General features: G+C 39.3%; 1 protein-coding gene across 2 annotated transcripts in view; it reads right to left on the bottom strand.

Annotated features, from left to right (window-relative positions):
* Positions 1-22839, bottom strand: part of KCNAB1 (potassium voltage-gated channel subfamily A regulatory beta subunit 1) — a 409613-nt gene that overhangs the window by 302879 nt on the left and 83895 nt on the right. The window contains exon 1 of one of the 2 annotated variants that reach the window (XM_051983069.1): positions 14891-15729. The exons of the other annotated variant lie outside the window; for it this stretch is intronic. Coding sequence (XP_051839029.1) covers positions 14891-15111 — 221 coding nt within the window. The 5' untranslated portion in view covers positions 15112-15729. Of the gene's footprint in view, positions 1-14890; positions 15730-22839 lie in introns of those variants that run through there. 2 annotated transcript variants of the gene reach the window in all.

Genomic DNA, 22839 nt, shown 5'->3' with positions numbered 1-22839 from the left:
GTGGATCACTCTCTGACACTTCAGGGGTATTCCTAGAATCCTGAAGAGAAGATAAAGTCTTTCTTCAAGAGTCCTGATTCATCAGTGTGAGTGTGAGTTAGGATGAGGAGCCTGAGCATTTATATTGTTATACTTTTACAATATAATACAAAATATAAGGTACAATTCTAGGAAATGGGGTAAATACAAATAAAAGTAGGATTTAGTTCCAACCCTCTAAGAACATTCAATGACCTTTGTGAATGTAGCATGATCTGCATGGGGGAAAAAAGAATATTTACATAGTCAAATTAACTATTGCCTTCTATAAAGAGAAGGGCTGATGAGAAGTATCATTTTTTTCCCAGCTTGATAAAAAAGACTACAATATCATGAAAAGAAAAGGCCCTCCCACTGCTCCAAAATCCCTGGACACCCTGAATGGGTGTCCCATGATTCTTTGTTTTTTTCTGGCTGGAAAAAAATATACTTTCCATTAGTCTTCTGGTGATAGAGGGATCAGTAGGCATTAGGCATTTAACAATCGCATTGTTAAATTGCAATGAGCTGTGTATTTATTTAAAAAACACTTTTTGAAGATGACAACTCTTTGGAAAATTTGTCTTGATTTAATATATTTGTGTTAGAAATTAATTTACATTAAAGTGAGAGGCTCTTCAAAACAGAAGGCTGTTTTTGCTCTAGGTCTTTTTGGACTGCGGAGGTGTGATGACCTTGAAATGTTCCTTCTCGTACAATATCACGTGCTACTTCCTACTTTACACAAGACCCTTAGGTTCTCTGGATCTCAGCTTCTCTTGTCCTTCCAAGACAAGAGAATCCTTCCATATTCTCACTAATGAAAGTATGATACAAAGAAAGAATAAGATACTAATTAAGCTAGAGGCTCTTTCCTCTCAACAAGGAAGTCAGCTAATGGTGCTTGAGGAACAAATGCCATATTTGAAGAGGAAAAAATTATCCAGGTCAAAATTATCCACATTTCATGAGTTGCAAGTTTGGATATATTAATACCCAGGCTTATATGGTGATTTATGGTGTGCAAAATATTTTACATAAATTATCTCAGTTCATCCTCACAATGACCCTGGGAGACAGCTGCTATTATTGTCCCCATTTTATAGATGAAGAAATTGAAGAGAGATGAAGAGACATTTCCCATGAGGCAAAATTCACACTCAAATTTTCCTGAATTCAAGGCAACCCTCTAGCACCTGAAGTACAAATGTGCCTACTTCCTCCCCCTTTCTGGGGCCTACCCAAACTGTCTTTCTTACTGTTTTTCCCAACATTGCGTCTCCAGGCTCCTACTTTTATCTGGCATACACTCCCCACTCATTACCAGTTCAGAAAATCTCTTACTTCCTTCAAGATGCAATTCAAGCCTTTTCTTCTCCACAAATCCTTTCTTGATTCTTTCATATTCTAATATCCTTCCTCCCAAACTATTATAGGTTCACTTCCCTTATATTTGATCTATATATAATTATTTGTTCTATGTGGCATGTATATGTATATGCTATTATCCCAATAGAATGTAGGCTCCTTGAGGACAGAAACTGTTTCCCTTTTTGCCTTTGCATCCTTATCACCTAATACAGTATCTAGCTCAAAATGAGATGCAATTCCATGCTTGTTGATTGATTGATTGAATGGTGGTATAATCCAAAGAGTGTCAAATGGGGAGAGTCAAGAAGTCTGATTCCTAGTCTCAGTTTCTGCCATTGCACCATATGCACATCTCCTTACCTCAGTTGATGCCTCAGGAAAAAAAATGTCAGTGTAAAAGTCCAGATATTCTCAGAGGTCTCTTCCAGCTCTGCTGCTTTTTCTCTTTACCAGTTCCATAGTCCCACTAATAATTTCAACAACTGAAGTGGAAAAGCTCTATTCCCAGCTGACCTAACATGAAAATTAATATCCCCTGAATGGACAGAGGAAGAGACATTATGCATTAAAGAGAATCATTTCAATTACAGCTCCTTTGTGAATGAGTCCAGAGCTAGGAGCCCCCTCATGGAAGAGGGCCAGTGTTCCAGACTCCCTGGGTTCAGAAACTGCTGTTATATTTGAGTACGTTGTCCAGGATCTAAGGGGATGATTCAGATTAACCTCAGTGGGATTATTATTTTGGGGGGAGTCCCATATGTGTTCAGAGCCCATCTGAGATTGTTTGCTTGTTTTTTGAATCCATCTTTATCTGTCTGACATGCTCAATGTGGTACAAGAACCACCGCAGAGATGTCAATTAGACCCCCACTGGGATTGATTGCCTTTTGCATTGACCATGGGTCCATTGGAGAAATGTAGGCTATGCCCTATGTGCCTCAGGGAAACAGGAATTCTTACCCCCTCAAATCAACAAGCATTTATTATGTACTTACTATGTTCCAGGCTCTGTGGTAAGTGCTGGGAATACAAAGGAAGGAAAGTAGGACAATTGATTACTCACTCCAACACAACAGGGCCACTTTCATTCCACTCCACATCTCTAATCTCTATTCATTACAAATTTATTTGGGGCTAATTTCCCTCTAAGAGGAGGTTTGTTTTTTCCTTTTTCTTTTCTTTCTTTTGCTTATTACAATTTTTAATTTGGGACCTTGGGGGTAATTGTTTAGTTTGGAACAGCCTGTATAAGCACAAAGCAAGCAATAACTTGTGATAAACTAGATACAATGTCTTTTTTGTTGAATTCACACAATTTTGTATTTGTATTTGAGAGTGATTGTACTTTTCAGATCCACCAGCTATGGAAAGCTTGGCTATGACAAAATGTTGTTTATTTAAGACTTGGGCAAGAACTGTGCTGACTGGCTGGTTTAGGACTCTATAGGCCAGTATAGAACTACCATACATTAACTTAAGACTCTAAACCATTGGGAGCAGTATTTGAAAAGACAGTGTCTGAGACTCCTAGATATCCAGAGAACTGCCTGAATTTGGTGAATTGGGCAAATGTTTCAAATAGTTGATTTTCTGAGAATACTAAATATTGAACTGGGATGAGAAGAGTGTAAGGGAGGGTAAATATGAGAGCCCCTTAATATCTAAATCTTAGATAATTCCCAGTGGATCATTTGTGCTGGCTCAGTGTGAAGGACTTGGCAATTTTGAAAGGAGTTACTTGTCTCTCAGTCCATACAACATCAGCACAGATAGGAAAATACACCAAAAGAAATTGTTTTTTTTTTTTAAATAAGAGGAGTGTCCACTCATTGGATTGAAAAAAAACTGCTCTCATTCTCTTAGTCTCTTTTAAATGTGTAACTTAGTACTTTAGGTCTTCCTCCAACCCTCCTGTCCACAGTTATGGCAACTGCTCTACATGGTACTACCTGAGCAAGTCTAAACCTGGCTACCACTTCTGCTTCAGTTTTCTTTCTCTGAGCAGAAGTGACCAAACAGTGAATATGAGAGATGAACTTTAGGAGAATGGCTAAGTCAGAAATTCAGGAGTTCCTATGCTCAAAAAGTTATCAAACTGTGCATACCCTTTGATCCAGAAGTGTTTCTACTGGGCTTATATCCCAAAGAGATCTTAAAGGAAGGAAAGGGACCTACAAGTGCAAAAATATTTATGGCAGCCCTTTTTGTAGTGGTAAGAAACTGGAAACTGATTGGATGCCCATCAATTGGAGAATGGTTGGGTAAACTGTGGTAAATGAATGTGATGGAATATTATTGTTCTGTAAGAAGTGACCCACGGGATGATTTTAGAGAGGCTGGAGAGACTCACATGAACTGATGATGAGTAAAATAGCAGAACCTGGAGATCATTATATATGGTAACATCAATATTATACGACGATCAATTCTGATGAATGTGACTCTTTCCAACAATGAGATGACTGATGACAGTTTCAATGATTTTGTGATAAAGAGAGCCATCAGTACCAGAGCACTGTGGGAAGTGAATGAGGATCACAACATCAGCATTTTCATTTTTTTATTATTGTTTGCTTGCATTTTGTTTTCTTACTCATTTTCTTTCATTTTTGATTTGATTTTTCTTGTGCAGCAAGAGAATTGTATAAATATGTTTACATATTGGATTTAACATGTATTTTAACATGCATAACATATATTGGATTGCTTGTCATCTAGGAGAAGGAGTTTGGGGAAGGAGGGGAAAATTCTCAACACAAGGCTAGGCAAGGGTCAATGTTGAAAAATTGCATATGTTTTGGAAATAAAAAGCTTTAAAAAGAAAAAAAGAAATTCAGGAGTTCCTAGGCTCTTCAGTCTGCACTGGTTACCATATTGGCGTACTTCTCAGAAGAGAAAATGAGCACAAGAAGACAATCCCAAGCTCTGTCCATTTTCAAGAGACATAGACTATGAGAGACTTGAACAGAGCAGAGCCAAGCTGAAGATGAACTGCCTATTTAACTGTCCCACCAAATACTCCATATTTTAATATCTTAAGAATCAAGTCAGTTTAATATAATAAGTTTAGTTTATCATATTTTAGATGATTATCGATACACACTTGTGAATCTTTTGTGTTATTATAGGCTTTTATTTTGTAGTAAAGGAAATAAATAGCTGTCCCATAACTGATCCACCCTGTATATTGAACAATTTTCAGTTTGGAGATACCTGAAACATGAGCCAAGCCTAAGTTGTAAATTACTTTCTCTAGGCCTCCAGGGGTTTGGGTTTAAAGAGTCATAATCCTTGAGGTCATTTAGTGAGAGAAACCATGTGCGACCCATTTATGGAAACTATAGCTCTTTGAAATTTCCTAAAGCCCACACTCCAGTGCCAAAAGAGTTGCAAAAAATTTATAGAGCTATAGGTGAATAAGGGCAGGCAAAGAAAAAGTCATGCCTGAGAACTCTCTTGGTATACATTCCTGGACTTTTCTTATTGCAGAAATCCTAACTTTAAAGATAGACACTACAGATATCATTTAGTCCAACTCTCTCATTTCACAGATAAGAAAACTGACTTCTAGACAAGTTAAGTAACCCACCTAATGGAACACAGGCAGCAAGTGGCAAAGCTAGAATTCAAAGCCACGTCCTTTGATAATAAATCCAGACTCTTTCTACTGCTCCATACTACCTCCCTCCATGTATTCAGTCTTCATTTTTTAACCCTTGATAACTATCTGAGTAATCCTGCTTCTCAGGACTCCATTGGTCTGTCATAAGCAGATTTTTTTCTGAATAGATTTGAAATTCTTTACAGGAAAACATGAATTGCTATTTAATAACATAAAGTTTTATAAACCAGCATTCATTAAGCACTTAGGGCAACTAGGGGGTAAAGACGATAGAGTGTTGGGCTTGGAGAGAGGGAAACTCATCTTCCCGAGTACAAATCTGACCTCAGACACTTTCTAGCTGTGTCACTCTAAGCATATCACTTAACTCTATTTGCCTCAGTTTCCTCTTCTATAAAATAAGCTGGAGAAAGAAATTTCAAACCATGCTAATATATTTACCAAGAAAACTCCAAACGGGGTCATGAAGAAGCAGACATGATTGAATGTCAACAGGAGTTGATTTACATTTACATACAGTTAGTATGTGCCAGGAATTACGTTAAGTGCTAGGGATACAAAAAAGGAGGAAAAAACACTTGCCCCACAGAAATTTGGAATCTTACAATAGCATGCAGATATCTAGGTACATACAAGGTTTGTATTGAAAAAACCAAAGATGATCTAAAAGGGAAGAACTAACATTTAGGCAAATGAAGAAAGAATTCTTACGGAAGCTTTTATATGAAAATAATCATGACCAGAAAAGACTCGTGGAAGGTCGGGAAACCAGGTTTGGATAGATGAACAATATCCAATGCTAGCAACTATTATAATATTACTTGGTATATATTAAGGAAAGAGGAATTTGGGTATTTGGTTTTTTTCTGATTAATTTGGTGCAGGGTTCCCCCTCCCCCATCTCTTAACATTTTTATGGCATAGAATCTTTGGGTAAGATTTAAAAGCACATAGCACTTCCTCCCCGCTTCAACCTCCGCCACTCTGACTCATCCACAGTACGGAGGTATTTGCTAAGGAGGGGTCACTGAATGAATAGTGCTCACTGCCTGTACCCACAGCAACCAAACCAATGTTTACAACCAAAGGAAAAATGCATGCTGGCATCTCTTGGCTGGTTTCCATCACATGCTTCCAAAGCAATGGAACTGAAAGACAGTTGCCTACCAACTTCCGGAAGACACCCATCCTACCATTTTCTCACTATCCCATAGATGCCAGCCTCGTGACTCTGATGCATCACAGAGTTAGAAGGAAGAAGGAAAGGAAAGAGAAAGGGGAGGGAGGAAGAAGAGGAGGAGAAGAAGAAGAAAGGGAAGGAGAAAAAGGAGGAGGAAAACAAGAAGAACAACAAGAACAACAAGAAGAACAGGAAAAAGAAGGAAGAAATAAGAACAACAAGAAGACCAAGAAGAAATAAAGAAATGAATAAATGAAGAAGAATGAATGAAATACCAATACAAGAATAAATCACCAAATAATGTTCAGAAGGATGCCATTGTCTCTCTTGCTTCATCATTTAACTTCACAGTACCATGGGGAGATTACACTCATGAGTGTCTGGAGGCATGAAGACAATGAAAGAGGGAGTTCTGGAGAGGGAGGATTCATATGCATGTGAATTATTGCTGTTTTAAAAAATCAATTTGGCATTTTAATAATCCAAGCTGCTTTCTGATCTGGATGGGCATCAAATTTTTTTTTTGCTTGGTACAGAGCCACCTAACTAGCATTTCTGTTCTTCTCCTCTCCAGCCCACCTATTTCCTCCTACTTTTCCTCATTATGAGGAGGCCTGCTTTTGCATACACACACACACACACACACACACACACACACACACACACACAGGCACATGTGCATTTTACATAATGGGCTGACACAATCGATCATCTCTTTCAATGGCTTCAATTCAGAATCTGCCTCCAAATTCGTGGGAGGCACAGAACTGTGGATGAGACGTGAGCTTTGAAAAGAATCCTGTGAAATGTCCCTAGAGCTGGAACTGGTCAGAGCCTAGTGAGAGTAGGCTTGGTCCTGAAAGAACAGGGAAGGCACGATGAATACCTCTGGACACTTACAAAACTGAGCTCTTGGTTTCATACTCAGATCGAATTAGACTCATAAAATCATTGTTTTGAACCCATTTTCCACATCACCAACTGCCTTTCCCCTTTTAATATATTCAATGGTTTTCCCAGTGCCTGTAGGATAAAAATTCAAAAGTCTTTAGTCTAGCATTCAGGGCCTTCTACTTTCTAGTCTAGTGTGAGGGGGAGGAGATGGCTCAGTGGATAGAGCACCAGCCTTGAAGTCAAGAGGACCTGAGTTCAAATCCAGCCTCAGACACTTAACAATTCCTGGTGGTGTGACCATGGGCAAGTCACTTAACCCCAACTGCCTCAGCAAAAGCAAAAAGAAGAAGAGAAACAAACAGAAAGGTTGTCGCAATGGCAATCCCAAAAGTCTCTACTCCCTTTCCTTCTCCACTCCCCTGCCTCCACCCACCAAAATCGTCATTTCCTATACAACACATCAGGACTTGCACAAAGAGTGGGTGGGGGCCATTCTCTCTCCAAGCTTATCTATTAATAGAGTATGGTCCAATTACTATTTAGCCTCATGTGCTTGGAACCTCAGTGCATCAACTCAAGCCTCAGCCCATTACAATTAATAATCTTAAACAGAATATGTGAGCTTTATGGCATAAAGACAGCATGCAGTTTGATTGTGTAAAGGTCAAGTATATGGTCTATTTACTCTAAAAATGGTTCTACCTTCATGGAATTTAAATTGTTAAAACAGTTAAATTAATAATACCTCTGAGACCCATTTCCCACTCAGGATTTTTAACTAAGATCTAGCTCATAAGCCTACAGGTCACCACTTTTTCCTAACTCTGTCCAGAAACACTGGCTTTATGTATTTTTCTCAACTTTTTGAAGAGTATGAGGCAACTACACACACAGAGAGAGAAAGAGAGAGAGAGAAACAGAGAAAGAGAGAGACAGAGAGGGGGGAGAGGGGGAGGGAGCACCTTTCTTTCCATCCCTTGATGGGATATTTGGCAAAAGAAGCTATGTCACAAAGAATATCCAGGTCTGTTTCCAGAAAAAGATTATTTGGTGGCTGATATGGCCAAATGACCCAACTTCCTCCATCTTCACAATAAATTCCACTCTGGCCTAACCTGAAAGGTCTTTGGCCCTCTTTTTCACTAAGATCTAGAAGAACTTTTTGCTAATATGGTGAATTGGAAAGATTTTTTCTAGTTCAAGAGTCAGAGAACCACAATTGGAATTCTGCCTCTGGTTCTTACTCTACCTTTGTGAATATGAGCAAATCTCTTGACTTCTCTGTGCACTAATTTCCTTGTCTCTAAAATGAGGAGCTCAAACTAGATGGATTCTACTTGTAGCTTTAGATCTGTTTTCCTATGATTGCTTGAAATCTCATCTTGTTGCAATTCTCCATCCACTGGTGCTTTCTGAAATCTAGCTCATTCCTAAAGACAATACATCTCTCAGCATCTTCTCTAAAGCTGGCTACTCCTTCTACCATCTGTCTAGAAGGACAGGAGTAATTGTAGTCTTAGCTCTCCACCACCACAATCACTCAGCAAATGCTATTCTTTATCAGATCTAGCTCCTTACTGCTATCACTTCCTTCCCAATCAATACAGTACCTGGTCTTCTTCCCCATTCCAGCCTCCCCCACCTTTCCATCACGTTAATCTCCTAGTTCCTTATACTCTTTGACTTCCAGGTCTTCTGTCTTCAATCTACTTTAATAATCAAATTTGGAAAGCTCCAACTCCCCAAATGCTGAACTTTCTAGCTATATTCTATTTGATAATGAATATTGTAAAAAGTTTGTTTCACAGAGCTAAGGCTGTAGGGGAAGCTTAAGAGTCATCTAGTTATAGATAAGGAAACTGAGGCCCAAAAAAGTTTAAGTGACTTGCCTAATATCATACACCAATATCAACTCCCAAAGCAAAAAAGCATTTATCAAGCATCTACTATGTGCCTGAATCTGTGCTAAATGCTGGCTGGGTATAATAAGAAAGGTAAGCTGTTTTTGTTAAGCTACTCTCAAGAAGGACACAATCTAAAGAGAGAAAACATAAAAACCACTATCTATAAACAAGATATATATGGGATAAATTAGCAATCATTTCACAGGGAAGGCAATAGAAATAACAGGGACTTGGAAAGGCTCCTTATAAAAAGTGGGATTTTAACCAGAGAAGTGAAGGAAGTCAGGAAATGGAAATAAGAAGGGAGAACACTTCAAGCATGAGGCCAGTGAGTAAAAATGCTTTGTATCAAGAAATGGGAAGTATTGTGAGAGGAAGAAGAGGAAAAGGATTACAATGGAAGTGATAAGAAAACTGGAAAGTTAGGGATGAGGTCAGGTTAAAAATGATTTTAAAATTCAAGTAGAGGATTTGATATTTGATCCTGGAGTCAAAAGAGAAACACTGAAGTTGATTGAATAGGGGGTTGCCATGGTCAGACACGGACATTAGGAGATCACTTTGGTAGCAGAGCAGAGGATAGAACAGAGTGGGGAGTGATGAGGTAGGGAAACCCCTCTTCCTATTAGGAAAGAATTGAACCCAAGTATTCTAACTCAGAATCTATAACGATTTTATTTCATCCAACTTCATCCTACAAGTGGGGAGACTAAGGAGATTCAGTGATCTGATTGCCCAAGATCACTTAAGTAGTAAGGACTAAAGAGTTCTTGGATTCTTAAGCAAGATTCTTAAGCCACTGTACCAGATATTTCCCTGGCTATCTGCTCAGACATAGGTTGGATTCAATGGTTTCTGAGATATCTTCTAATGTAACAATAAAATTGATATATTATTATTACCATTATTATTATTTTTTCAACTTGTTCAATGAAATTTGGACAGAGACGCTCCTGCGTCAAGTACCTATTCTACTTTTATATTATAATAATAATGAATAATAATAATAAACATTTATATAATTTTCTAGAGATTACAAATTAAGGAATATTCTCATATTTTATTTTCACAACAATCCTGAAAGATACATGCTATTATTATCACTACTTTACAGAAAAGAAAACTTAGTTAAAAAGTTAAAAAGAGATCAAGTGAATTGCCCAGAGTCGCAAAACTAGTAAGTATATAAGATAGTATTTGAACTGTATTCTTCTATCATATTTATGTCTTGTATTATAATACAAGTCTTCTATTATATTTAATATCTCAAAGAATAATCTGGGTGGTATTAATATCAAACAGAAGTTGTTTCACTAAATCATATATAAGGATCCATGCAAGCTGGATGTTGACCTACAAAATCACACATTAAATTTATCATTGTATTTTTATTTATTTTGTTAAATATGTCTAAATTTGGTAATCTGGTTCAGGCCAAATACAAGGAGAGTTGCTGGCTACATGCAAGCTGGATTTGTGGGTTTGACAATTCTGGTGCAGATGGAAGTAGATAAAAGCTGACCCTGAAGTCAGCAATAACAACTAACATTTATACAGCATCTAATATGTGCTAATAACTGCACTTTTTTTTTACAAATATCTCATTTAATCAAGGAAGACTTGAGTTTTAGTCCTTTCTATCGTGTGTGTGTGTGTGTGTGTGTGTGTGTGTGTGTGTGTACACTGATTTTATGATCCTAGGAACTTCACAACTCAGTATCCTCAGCATCTCTTTTACACTATAGGTTTCAGAAAAGAGGATGACCTGCAGTAGTAGATCAAGTTCCACATATCAATGAAATTTCAAGTTCTATCCCTATCCCTATTTCATATTGTTAGGACTATTATACAGATGGATAACAATTATTTTTTCTATTTTCATAAAATTATTAGAATGTTCACTTACCCTTTTCAGGCTCACTGGAAAAAGGAAAGGAAGAAGCATTCATTAAGTGCCTACTCTGTGCCAGACATTGTGCTAAGTACTGTAAAAATATTATCTCATTTCATTTTCACAACAAGCTTTCTCAAGATGGAAGTTAAATGATCACTCAGGGTCTCAAAATTAATACATCTCTGAAACTAGATTCAAACTCAAGTTTTCTTGACTTCGAGTCCAGTGCTCTATGCACTGTGCCAGCTACCTGCTTCTCTAAAATCATCCTTAGTACAGTTCAACAGTAGACAGATCGATGGGCATTATACATACCCCATGTCCTTCCCACATAATTATGTTTATTGTAACCACCTCCAGATATGATGATGGCGACCAAGATACTGAATGAATCCTTAATTCACAGAGGGATGGGGAAGCAGAAGCAGAACCTGGAAGTGTAAGTCGGCTGTGGACACATAATCAATTAACCCTGTTCCAAGTTCAATGCAGGAAGCACCCAGGTAGCACAGATGATAGTGCTGAGCTTCAAGTCAGGAATACTTGAGTTCCAATCTAACCTCTGTACAACTACCATTCTGTGACCCTAAGGAAATATGCTAACCTTTGGCTTCCTCGTTTTCCTCATCTGCAAAATGAGGAAAATAATAATGCCTTCCTCACAAGATTGCTGTGAGCATCAAATGAAATATTTGTAAAGTGTGTTTTGCAAACCTTAAAGTGTTAGATATATGCAAATATAATTATTACACATCTGAAACTAAAGACAAAACAGTTGAAATAAAACCTTGAAATAAAAACTCATTTGAATCCAGGCATGAAAATTACATGTTGCCTCATTGTTACAAAACCATTCTTCTTTCTCTTTTTCGCCTCTCTAACCTAAGATGACAAGGAATCTTAGAAGATATAGATGTCATTAAGTAATGACAATTATTTCAACTCAATCATTACTTTACCCATAAGTAGAGAGGTACAGAACATTATTTATTAAATGAAAATTATGCTTTCTGGAGGCTTTAGCAGTAAGGCAAGACTACTTCCAAGAAGGATTATGGATGGGATTTTTGGTGGAAAGACTGGGAAAACAAAAAAGCAATGATAACATTCTCATCATCTATATGGATCTCTAGCTTACCCTACCATTCAGGCATGAATACTAACTTGTACAAGGAAATCCTTTCTAGAGTTGAGACAGAATGCACTAGATATAGGTCCCTGCCACAGAGACCCCAACATGTCCCCATCAACTCTGTTTCCCACTGGAAGTCCCTATCCTTTTCAGCTAGAAGTGCTGAGGGATATCTCTTCAGATCATTGATTTTTAGATTACTCAGAATGCATCTGCCTCCAATCAACTGAACAAGAAGCTAGGAATTAATGCTGAATTTTGACTCAGAGGTGTGTCCCTGTCTCCCCCTCCCCCTTCTCTCCATCTCTGACACTCTCTTTCTTTGTCTCTCTGTCTCTATCTCTTTGTTTTTCTTTTACACTCTGTTTTTCTGCCTCTGTGTCTCTCTATATCTTCATCTCTCTCCCTCTCTCCTTGTCTGCTCTCTCTCTCTATGTCCCTCTGTCTCTCTGTCTCTTTCTCTCTTCTCTCTCTCTCTCTCTCTCTCTCTCTCTCTCTCTCTCTCTCTCTCTCTCTCTCTCTCTCTCTCTCTGTCTTCCTGAAACTGTGATTGATCCTATGATCTGTGTCCTTTCCACTATCCCTCATAAAACTGCAAAATAATCACCTCCCTCTTGTGATCTTTCAGTGGCAAATGAATCACTCTTCCAGCCCTAAATCTATGGCTTTTGAGAAGAATTTGTGAAAGGAAGAGGACAAATTTCAATGTGACGTAGTGGAAGGGAAGAGGGCCAGCTCTGGAGGATATATATTCAAATGCCACTTTGGATGCCTACTGAATTGTGACCCCCAAGTCTTAGTTTCCTCTATTTATAAAATAAAGAGGTTAAACAAGATGGTCTCTGAGACTCCTTCCAGCCAGAGACCTTTGGTCCAAGGTAGACATTTTGGATATATTTGAAATTATCTCTCATGAGTTAGTGGTCATGGATGGTACTTGCTAATGAAGAATAGTAGTGATAATAAAGGACATTTCAGGGAGCCTACATAACCAATGAATGACTCAAAAGATCAATTGTCAGATGGCCAACTTTCTGACAGAAAAAGGAAGAGTTGCAATTTTCTAGCATTAATTGATGATTGCTTTTCAAGCAAATTTACAAGCATAATATAATGTGGGGAAAATGGAAAGATTTACTAACAAATCTAATATCATATATTGACAATGGAACTTATAAAACCTCAATTGAAGCCCCAGAAAGTAACAAATCCCAACAAACCGAATCACAATTAACCATGAAACATTCACAAGAAGGAAGATATATTTTCTGTCAATAAAAATCATCCTCTTTGGTCCCGTTCATAAAATTGGAGATGCGTGGGCAAGCTTAAGGTACCTGCCTTAAGCTTAGGGTATTGAAAATCTCACTAGCCATTTCATCCTGGTGCCAACAGTTTTCAGTCCCACACGTACCTTGCTGCATTCATATAGCAGGGAGTCTGGATCTATGCCACAGCAGCAGCAAATCTCAATGTTTTATAACTGCAACATAACTTATAGAAATGCCATTGACAGAGGCTTGGCACATGTCTAATTGTCACGAGGTTATGGACACACTGCTTAATGGCATTCACATTGCTACCTAGAGCTAGTCTAGTACATGCTATATATGCAATTAAAAAAATTACATTCATGTTAACTTCAACTGAGACCTTAAATAAGACTTCAATCAATCAATCAATCAATCATACCCTCTAAAAATCAGTTTGCTTTACCCGATAAGGTTTCAAGGACTCTTCACAAAGAAACTTCTTTAAAGGGCAAGTTGAATAACAATGTTTTTAGATTCCATTTTCACAGACCACATAGAAGACATGACTGCTTGCCTTCATTATTTTGGTTGTATCAAAAATCCTTTCCACCATAAAGCAAGGCTAGTAAGAAGAGAGACTGCTCAATTTAAAAGTGAGGGTCAAACACACGACTTATAAATTTGTACCGAGAAAGCTAAAGTTAACAGAGAGGTTTTTCCTTGTTTCTTTTGTTCCCTGTATACTTTTCAGAGCATTAAGTGCACTACTATCAAAGAAACAGAATGGAAATATTTGGTAGATATTGATTGATTGAATTGTTCAGAAGGGGTCAAAAGAAGAAAGTAGCTCACCAACAAGTGAACAGAAGTTGAACAATTATATAATGAAATGCTTAGGAGATCAAATCATTTATTGTTAAGGAGCAACATCAGGATAATATTGAAGTAATAGTCTTGTTAGTGCCTTCGTGTATGTTTTTGTTTTTAAAGGTCTTCAAGAAACCTGATCGTTTTCAGCACCATGGTTAGCGCTTTGCCCATCTTTCACTTCGGATGCTAGGGTTTATCACCAGTGGAACAGATTTTTTTTTTTTTTTTAAGAGGACCGTTACCTTGATTTATAAAACTGTTCTAACAAAACTTCTGGAAGAGCTTTGCAAAATATTTGTTACCTAAGGCTTTCTAAAAATAAGCATCTCCACAGAACTACCTCTGAAACGACTTTGGGTAGTAGAAATCCTGTTCAATTGTCATAGTAACTACTGCATCTCTCATTCCCCTCATGCTAGCTACAAATAGGACAAACATATTTTCCCGTTGAAAAACTACTCTGATTTAAACACCGGGTCCTAGCAGTCCCGTTATTTCCTGCGTGTTCGAATTTATACGGTTCCTTAGGTGTCTGTGACACTTTAAAATACATTAAAAACAGGCCACACTTTAAAAAAAAAAATCCTGACGTTACTTTTTTAAATCTTCTAGGCTTTAAAAAAGAAAGAAAGAAAATTGTAAACACTTTCACTTCTTTTTTTCCAAAAAGGAAACAAGGGTATTTCTTTCTCTTTTTGCATCGGTAATTCTATGCATGCAAAGACCAGAAGCGAATAATGTTGCAGCCATACCTATATTTCATGCCAGTCTGCTTGGCAGTTGACTCTTTCAGAGAAATATGATGCTGAGGCGTGAACGTTCCCAAACTTCGAGCGATGATAGCGACCGTCCGGAATTTCGCCCGGGCCGCATTGACTACATTCGGGGCGCTGGGGTTCTGTTTGCTCAGAAGTCTGTCTTCACCATTGCGACTCTTCAGATTGTGCTCTGTACATGCTATGGAGACTTGCATCGCTCCCCCGATAAAGCTATGTTCCCAGCCCGAGTGTCGGTCCACACAGGAACCTTCTTAGGATCGGAGAAAACAGCCACGGGATGCTGAGTGATTCGAGGTTTGCCTCTTTCCCCTCCCTCCTTCTTCTCGCCCTCCCTCCCTCTCTCGAGATGCTGTCAATGGCAGCTTCGGCTCCCCTTTTCCGAGCTGCCTCCAAAGTGCGGGCAGCACAAGTCTCAGCTTGGCGCAGGACAAGAGACGGAAGGAAACAGCCCGTCCCCGAACTTGCTCACCCCGGGCTGGGACGCAGGGAGGGCCGGCCGAGCCTTGTGTGCCAGGAATTGCCCTCGATTGATTGGACAGCTGGGTCCGAGGTTTTCCGAAAGCTCGAAGCGGTGCAGTCGCAGCCGAGCTGGGCGGCCCGAGGTCCAGCGCGCCTCCTCGCTGCCTCGCCGACTCCGAACCAATGCGGGCAGCCGTGTACCGCAGGATGGGTCGCACACCCCGCGGACCCCGAACGCGGCACTGGCTAGTTCAGCCCCTGAACCAGGCGCGTCTAATCACAGGCGAGCCAGTCTCCCGAGCCCAGGCGTAGCCATTGGTGCGTGTGCGTGTGTGTGTGAGGGAGAGATTGAGAATGAGTGTGTGTGTGTGTGTGTGTGTGTGTGTGTGTGTGTGTGTGTGTGTGTTCGAACGAGCACCCCTTGGCCAACACGGCTGCGGCAGCTGCTCAAGCCCCTGCCTCGCACATTTCCAGCCTGTTAGCGCCCGCTAGGAAGAGCGGAGGAGCTCGCCCAGCCCCCACCCGCGTGGCTTTGCAGCCTTTTTCTGAATGCCTGAAAACCCGGGCTTTGCCTTTGTGGGTGAGGGGAAGGGGAACCGAATGACTCTCCGCAGCTCCTGGCCGTGAGCGATCCTGGGCGGGGAGACCCCGGCCACCCGTCACTGACGGGAAATGGGGGGAAGTGGAGGCGGAGGGCGCTGAAGGGGCTCCTGCCCGCCCGCGGGCACGTGGCCCGCAATTAGCGCACTGATTCTTTACCAACAGGCAGGGCCCGCGCCTTGTGGGATCAGGCTTTGCTCAGAGTTCGTCTCACCATGGCGCATTATCCGCAAAGCGGTTACTTTGAAGTTTTCCAAAAGCTCCTATGGGAGGTTCTGGGAGTCAGGACTGGTAAGCGCTGACCCTCCCTCTTTGCCGAAGGCTCCCATTCAAATGCCCGGAGTGGCGTGGAGTGAGCTCTCTTCCTGTTCTGAAGTTCTGGGATGCTGGGTAATCTCTACGGCCAGGTGTTGGGCTGACCTCGCTGTGCCCTGGCCAGCGGAAGCTAACCCTTAGCAGGTGACCCTTAGGTCCGCGAGGATCCTCGGGGCAAGTCCTCAGCCTGGGCCCTGGGAAGCCACAAAAACAGTTCCCAAGTGAACGCTGTCAGCAAGTCACCGCTATGAGCATTGAGCCGGGGTCACGGTGCCAGGGATGAACTTAGCCATACTGGGTGGGGGGAGGGGGGACGGGGAGAGGGACAGTAGCCAGTTCCCTTTCTTAGATGTTTTTGCAAAGGAACAAAACGACTTACACGATATTTTTCCAAGTCTAGGGACGATTCTATACACCTCCTAAAGTTAAGGAAAAGTAAATTATATATAGACAGCAGCTAGGTGGCACAGTGCATGGAATCCGTCCAGCTCCTAAAGTTAAGGAAAAGTAAATTAAAGAGAGAGTAGCTAGGTGGCACATGGATGGAATGCCAGACCCGAAGTCCAATGAAGTTCCTCACTAGCTGTGTGATCCTGGACAAGTCACTTAACCCTGCTTCCCTCAGTTTCCTCATCTGTAAAATGAGCTGAAGAAGGAAATGGTAAAGAATTCATTCTAGTATCCTTGCCAAGAAAACCCCAAATGGGGCTAAGGAGAGTTGGACTTGGCTAAATAAAAACAAATTATATGTAATTTACTATAGTTCAATTCAACAGGTATTTATGGAATGGTTATATGCTGGATATTTCATATTAGATGATCCCTGTCCTCCAGGAGTTTTACAAGCTGTTAAGGAAAGGAGACACAGAGAGACAGTGTGGTGTGAGAGAGAGCTGATTGAATTCAGAATCAAGAAGATCTGGGTTCAAATCCTGCCTCTGATACATGTCAGTGGTCACATGTGACTATAACATGCTAACTTCTCAGTGCTACCGGAAACTCTAAAACTATAAGGTGTAACGGAGCTGCCAACTGTATCTCCGTGGGGGATTTTCCGTGTCAGGCGCTGTTGACCCCATGAATTCAAGACTTTACAAATCCAGATCCTCTCCTCTCCTCTCCCCCACAAAAAGACAGACAGAAGGAACAGTTAAATGATAACATGGTATTGCTTGTGATTAAGAACCAAAATGACTAAAGAAGGGAATGTGTTGTAGGGATTCAGAGCACAGAGAAAGCTGTGGGCTGTAGTTATTGGGAAAGACTTCTTGAAGGCGGTAAGATTTGCAGGGAGCTAGGAGAAATGAGGAGGATTTGGATGAAGAGAAGGGGAAGCCTTCTGGTATGAGGTATGGAGAGATTCAGGGCAGCTTTTCAATAGAAATGAAATATTCACTCAAGCTGTTTTTATGCAGCACCTAATGACCAAACTGATCTTCCATGTCCCTTGTCTGTGATTGAATTGACCAAATAAGGGGTTATTCGGGCTCCAGCATGGTCATGAATATGACATGTCAAACCAACTGCTGATCACCTTTAAACTCCTAGCGGAACAGAGAATGGACTGGAATTAATAGCTCAAGATTCAAATCTTGGCTTCCCACTAATTAGCTTCAGGCTCCTGAAGACCCCTGGATCTGCTTTCAGGTTTCTCATCTGGGCTCATCTAAAGCCCAGTATTTGGGGCATTTTTGTTTCATTGGCCCCTTTGGGGAAACTTTGGGAAGCCCATGGTCTTCATTATTCTAGTTGATAGAAGAATTTTAAAAAATCAATATTCTAATACACTGAACATAATTAGAAGCAGCGAATATAATTTTGTTTTGAAGTATTACATTTTCTTTGCCTCGTGGATTTAAAAAAATGCACAGTATGGATTGCTTTAACTTCAATCTTCAAAGCTCTTCTCATGTTGAGGTTAACAAATTGCTTTACTCTTTAATCTTCACAACAATGCTGTGAGACAGGTACTATTATTTCCCTCTAACACATGAGAAAACTGAGACAGAAAGTTTATGTGACTTGCCCAGGCTTACATAGCTATTAAGTATCTGAGATAGGATCCTAGTGTTCCTGGGTAAACACTTAAAGACAAAAAAAAATCAATCCATATTTTTTGATTCTCAAGAGTAAGATAATGAGAATATCAGATTCAAAAAAAAAGGAGACTGAGAATGTCATTTCACAAATACACACACATACACTCACAGATGTTGAAAGAAAGAAAAATAGAAGGAACAGCTTTTGAATAACTTTCTTTTTTCATTCATCTTGAATATCTGGAAATAATGTAAACACAGACAAGAGGAGAAAGAAATGGAAGAAAAAAGAACAATAGAAAAGTAAAAAGGATAGTGAGAAGAGTAGAGTGTTATCCTGGGTTTTTCTGAGGAGACTCAAGGGAAAGTCAACCACTCAGGACCTGGAAGGCTGCTAAGTGTGGAGATCCCCTGTTCCTGCTGGAAGAAGGCAGGAGTGGGCGTAGTGATGGAATACCATCAAGGGAGCTCTGGTGAGACTCAACTATTTAAAAAAACCACACAATCTCAGCTTTGTGGGCAACTGTAGCTTTATAAAAAAAGAAAAAGTCAAGAAAAAGCATGATAAGAGTTAAGTGCTCTTAAAATAAAGAGATTTGAAAGATGCTTAAATCTTGAAAGCCCCTTATTTACAATTAAACACCAGTGGATTTGTCAAGTACACACATACACATAGTGAATAGCTATTCTCTCTGCTTACATCTGCCACTTCTTGCATTCTAATTTTGATTTTGAGGAGATATATGTTATATAGAGACGTGTATATAAGGATAGCACTTAGCATAATACTTGGCACACAGTACATATTGGAGGAATATTTATTGATTGATACCATTGAGATTGAGAATCTCTCCTAATTCTCTAGATTAGGGGTGGAGAATATCTAACAGCTACTGTATAAGACCCAGGAAATCATTTGGTCTGGCCCTGTGGAGACAACCCCAAGTGATAATGAATCGAAAGCTAAGCACGACAACCTCCTATTGCTTGAGTTTTTAAGTTGATAATTTTGCATGACCTGAGAAAGATGTTATTAATATTCAAATGTCCTTGGCAGAAAAACAAACATTCCTCAACCCTGCTCTGAACAAAAAATATGCCTCCCCAAACCCCAAGAAAACACACCGGTAGCGATCTCGGAACTCTTCTGCTTTTCCCAAACTTGTTCAACTTGCCCAGGGCAAATGGAACAGTCACTAAGTCTCTGGAACAGAGAAATCACATAGTGGTTGGCATTCAGAAACTTCATGCTGAGTTGCTTCATGTTAACAGGCCACATGCTAATTAAACTGGTGAAAACAGCTGTCAGCTATGTGTGATTTAATTGTTACACAAAAGGATTTGAAGGGTTTCTCCTTCATTTCTGAAGCTTTCTTGGGTTTCAAAAGAAACATGGCAAATATTTGTGCCCAAATGTCTTTGTTCTCTCAGATGATTCTGTTAGAAGAAAAACTTAAAAATCAGCCCAGCCAAATCTGGCTTTAAGTTGGAATTTGATCAGAAGTGTCTATCCCTCTGACCTCTGATTCTCCTCTTCCTTAATCCATTAATGTGTTCATTTATCATTTTTAAGTGTCTTCTGTGTACAAGTCATTTATTCTCCCTTAAGGAAAATACAGAAAATGTCCTTTTGTTCATTGCCAAGAAAGAATGAAAAATGGAGGAGGTAGCTATAAACACTACATAGAAAGAGAGGATAATGTGTACAGGGCAGTTATTAAAATATCACAATTATTTTCTCCAACCATCAATATGATCCCACTCTTTCAACTAAGAAAGAAAAAAAAGAGAAAGAAAGGGAAGGGAGGGAAGGAGGAAGGAAGGGAGGGAGTGAGGAAGGAAGGAAGGGAGGGAGCAAGGAAGGAAGGAAGGAAGGAAGGAAGGAAGGAAAGAAGGAAGGAAGGAAGGAAAGGAGGAAAGGAGGAAAGGAGGAAGGGAGGAAGAAACAAACCAAGACCTATTAAGCTGTTACTTTGTGCCAAGTACTTTGAGCATTGAATTGGCAAATACAAGCAAACAAGATAGTCCCTACATCAAGAAGCTTGTATTCTAATAGGGGAACTGGAAAGTAGAAAAGGAAACCTACTTAAGTGAAGAAAATAGGTGAAGTCTGGGGAGTGAATTAAATCAGGAGTGAATTAAGCCTGGCTGTGACTCCTTATGAAACAATGATTCAAAGGGTTGTTTGTTCTTTCTTGAAGAGGATCTTGACCATTCTTTACTGAGGACATAATAGATTATTAATAAATGCTACCTGGGACAAGTTATTTGGATCAGGAAAACACCTTATAGAATATCTTCTCCAATAGTTTCATTTTACAGATAAGGAAAACAAGTCCCAGAGACTTATGCATGCATCTTTATCATAAGAAATTGTCAAATGCCTTTCTAAAATCTAGCTGTATGACTCTATACCCATAGTATTTTCATAATCTATCAGATTACTAATCCGTCAAAAACAAGTAATAAACTTAATCTGTCATGCTCCATTGTTGAAAAAGCCATGATGTTCCATTGTGATCACTACTTCCTTTTCTAAATATTCACTAACTATCCCATTATTAATGAATTCCATAATTTTGCAAGGAACCGAGTCAAGTTTACCGATCTAACTGGCCTTACCTTACAAATTATTCACTTGCTTTTTCTTTTCTTTTGAAAATCAATATAACATTTGCAATTCTCCAGTCTTGTAGTCCCTTCCAAGAATCTAATGATTCTTCCCTGTCAATGGCTCAGCAATAACATGTCTAGATTCTTTTAGAACATTAGTCATTCTCTTCATATATTCTTACTTATCTCAAGTGTTTGGTCACCCACATGACAAGGACACTGAGAAAACCTTGTAAAAACTGTTCCATAATCAATTTCTAAATTCAGTATTGAAGAAAGCTTGTTCTTACTCTGAGTCATAAGGGATTCAGGAAGATGACTAAAACTTTTGATTGATTAAATCTTTATGGTTTGGAGCCTTTAAGAAAATCTTGTCAAGAGATAACTCTAATTCACTTCATGGTTTTATTTTTAAATCCCTAGAACTAAGAAATGACACTTTTTCAATTATTTGTTGACTCTTAGATCAATTAAATTCTCCATAAGGGAAGTAAGAACCATATTCTTTTGCTCATTTCTCTAGGGATTTTATGCTCTATATCCAATTGGAAGGCAATGCAAGCAGGAGCCAGGAAACGTTTCATGGTACACCCAAACAGCATAAATATAATTCAGAATGGATAGGAATCTTGATCTGAAAAATTGTCAAGGATTGCATGCAAATGTACAGATGGCGCACTATTCTCTTAGACTAACATTTGTTTGCAAAAGAGGAGTTGTTAGAGTGAGATGCAGGTTTTTTCAAGATTCATTTTAATGGGTTTGATGAGTATTTATGCTCTTAAGCATTCTGAACAAACCACGCAAATAAACACAGACATAAACCAGTGATATCATTTCAGGAAAACCAGGAGAACCTAATGCACTGCTCCTCCCCACTCCCACTTTAATCCTCTTTCTAGACTCATAATCAGAAACACAGAAGACCTTAGAGGCCATCTAGACTCATTTAGAATTGGGCTAATGCATTCAAGTTCACAGAATTAATAGAAATATAGAGGTAGTCCTAAAACCCAAGTCCCCAACTCCAAATCTAACATTTTTTTCCCACTCCCCATACCGCCTCCTCTTTCTTTGTCCCAGATCAGGTTGTCTGGGGACACAGAACATTCCAATGAGAAAATTCTGAAAGAATCTTTAATACAAATTTCTCCTTTTCCTAGACACAGGCTCAACACCTAAAGTTAAGGACAAGTCATTAATAAGAATTGGAACTTCAATCCACAATACAGGTCCTTCTCTTCAGAATTCTAGTCTGCTATCACAGACATCAAATAAGTCAACCGATCAATGCATATGTTTTATTCTTATATTCTTGGTATGTAGCACAATGCTTAGAATACTGCAGGGATCTTGTAAATTCCTGTTGATTTGATTGATTGAGCTCCAACTATCATTTGTAATGGCTATAAATATTGTAAAATGTTTACATGTTTAATGACTTTTAGTCAAGTTAAATATTTTGTGTCTATTGATGTCTCTGATTGGTTGAGGTTCTTCCCTCTCCATTAAAGTTTTATTATAGTGTCTTAACATGGTGCAATCTGGCTCTATATTTCTAAAGTCTGTGTCACCAAACTATGAAGCTTCTGAGTACATATATGGTGAGATTGTATGTCTCTTGTTTGAAGAAATCAAGCTAAGTTTGAACTAGCACTATCTATCCAAATGTAACTTCACAGGGAGATATAATTGGACTAGAGCAGGTCATAAAGACTATGTATTGAGGAGTAGAGATATCCATCATCAAAAGAAGTTCCCACATCTATGAAATCCAGGATACTTAAAGTTTTAAAATTTTGCTTTGAGCCAAGATGGGGAAAACGAGTTCAGAAAGGAGTTTGGGATGCAGAGAGCTTATTGGTTTTCTGCAGATTGAATTAGTACTCCAAAACT

This window comes from Antechinus flavipes, chromosome 3 (assembly GCF_016432865.1).
Source record: "Antechinus flavipes isolate AdamAnt ecotype Samford, QLD, Australia chromosome 3, AdamAnt_v2, whole genome shotgun sequence".
Taxonomy (NCBI): domain Eukaryota; kingdom Metazoa; phylum Chordata; class Mammalia; order Dasyuromorphia; family Dasyuridae; genus Antechinus; species Antechinus flavipes.
The sequence above is the reverse complement of the archived record's forward strand: the minus strand, read 5'-3'. Positions and strand labels throughout refer to the sequence as shown.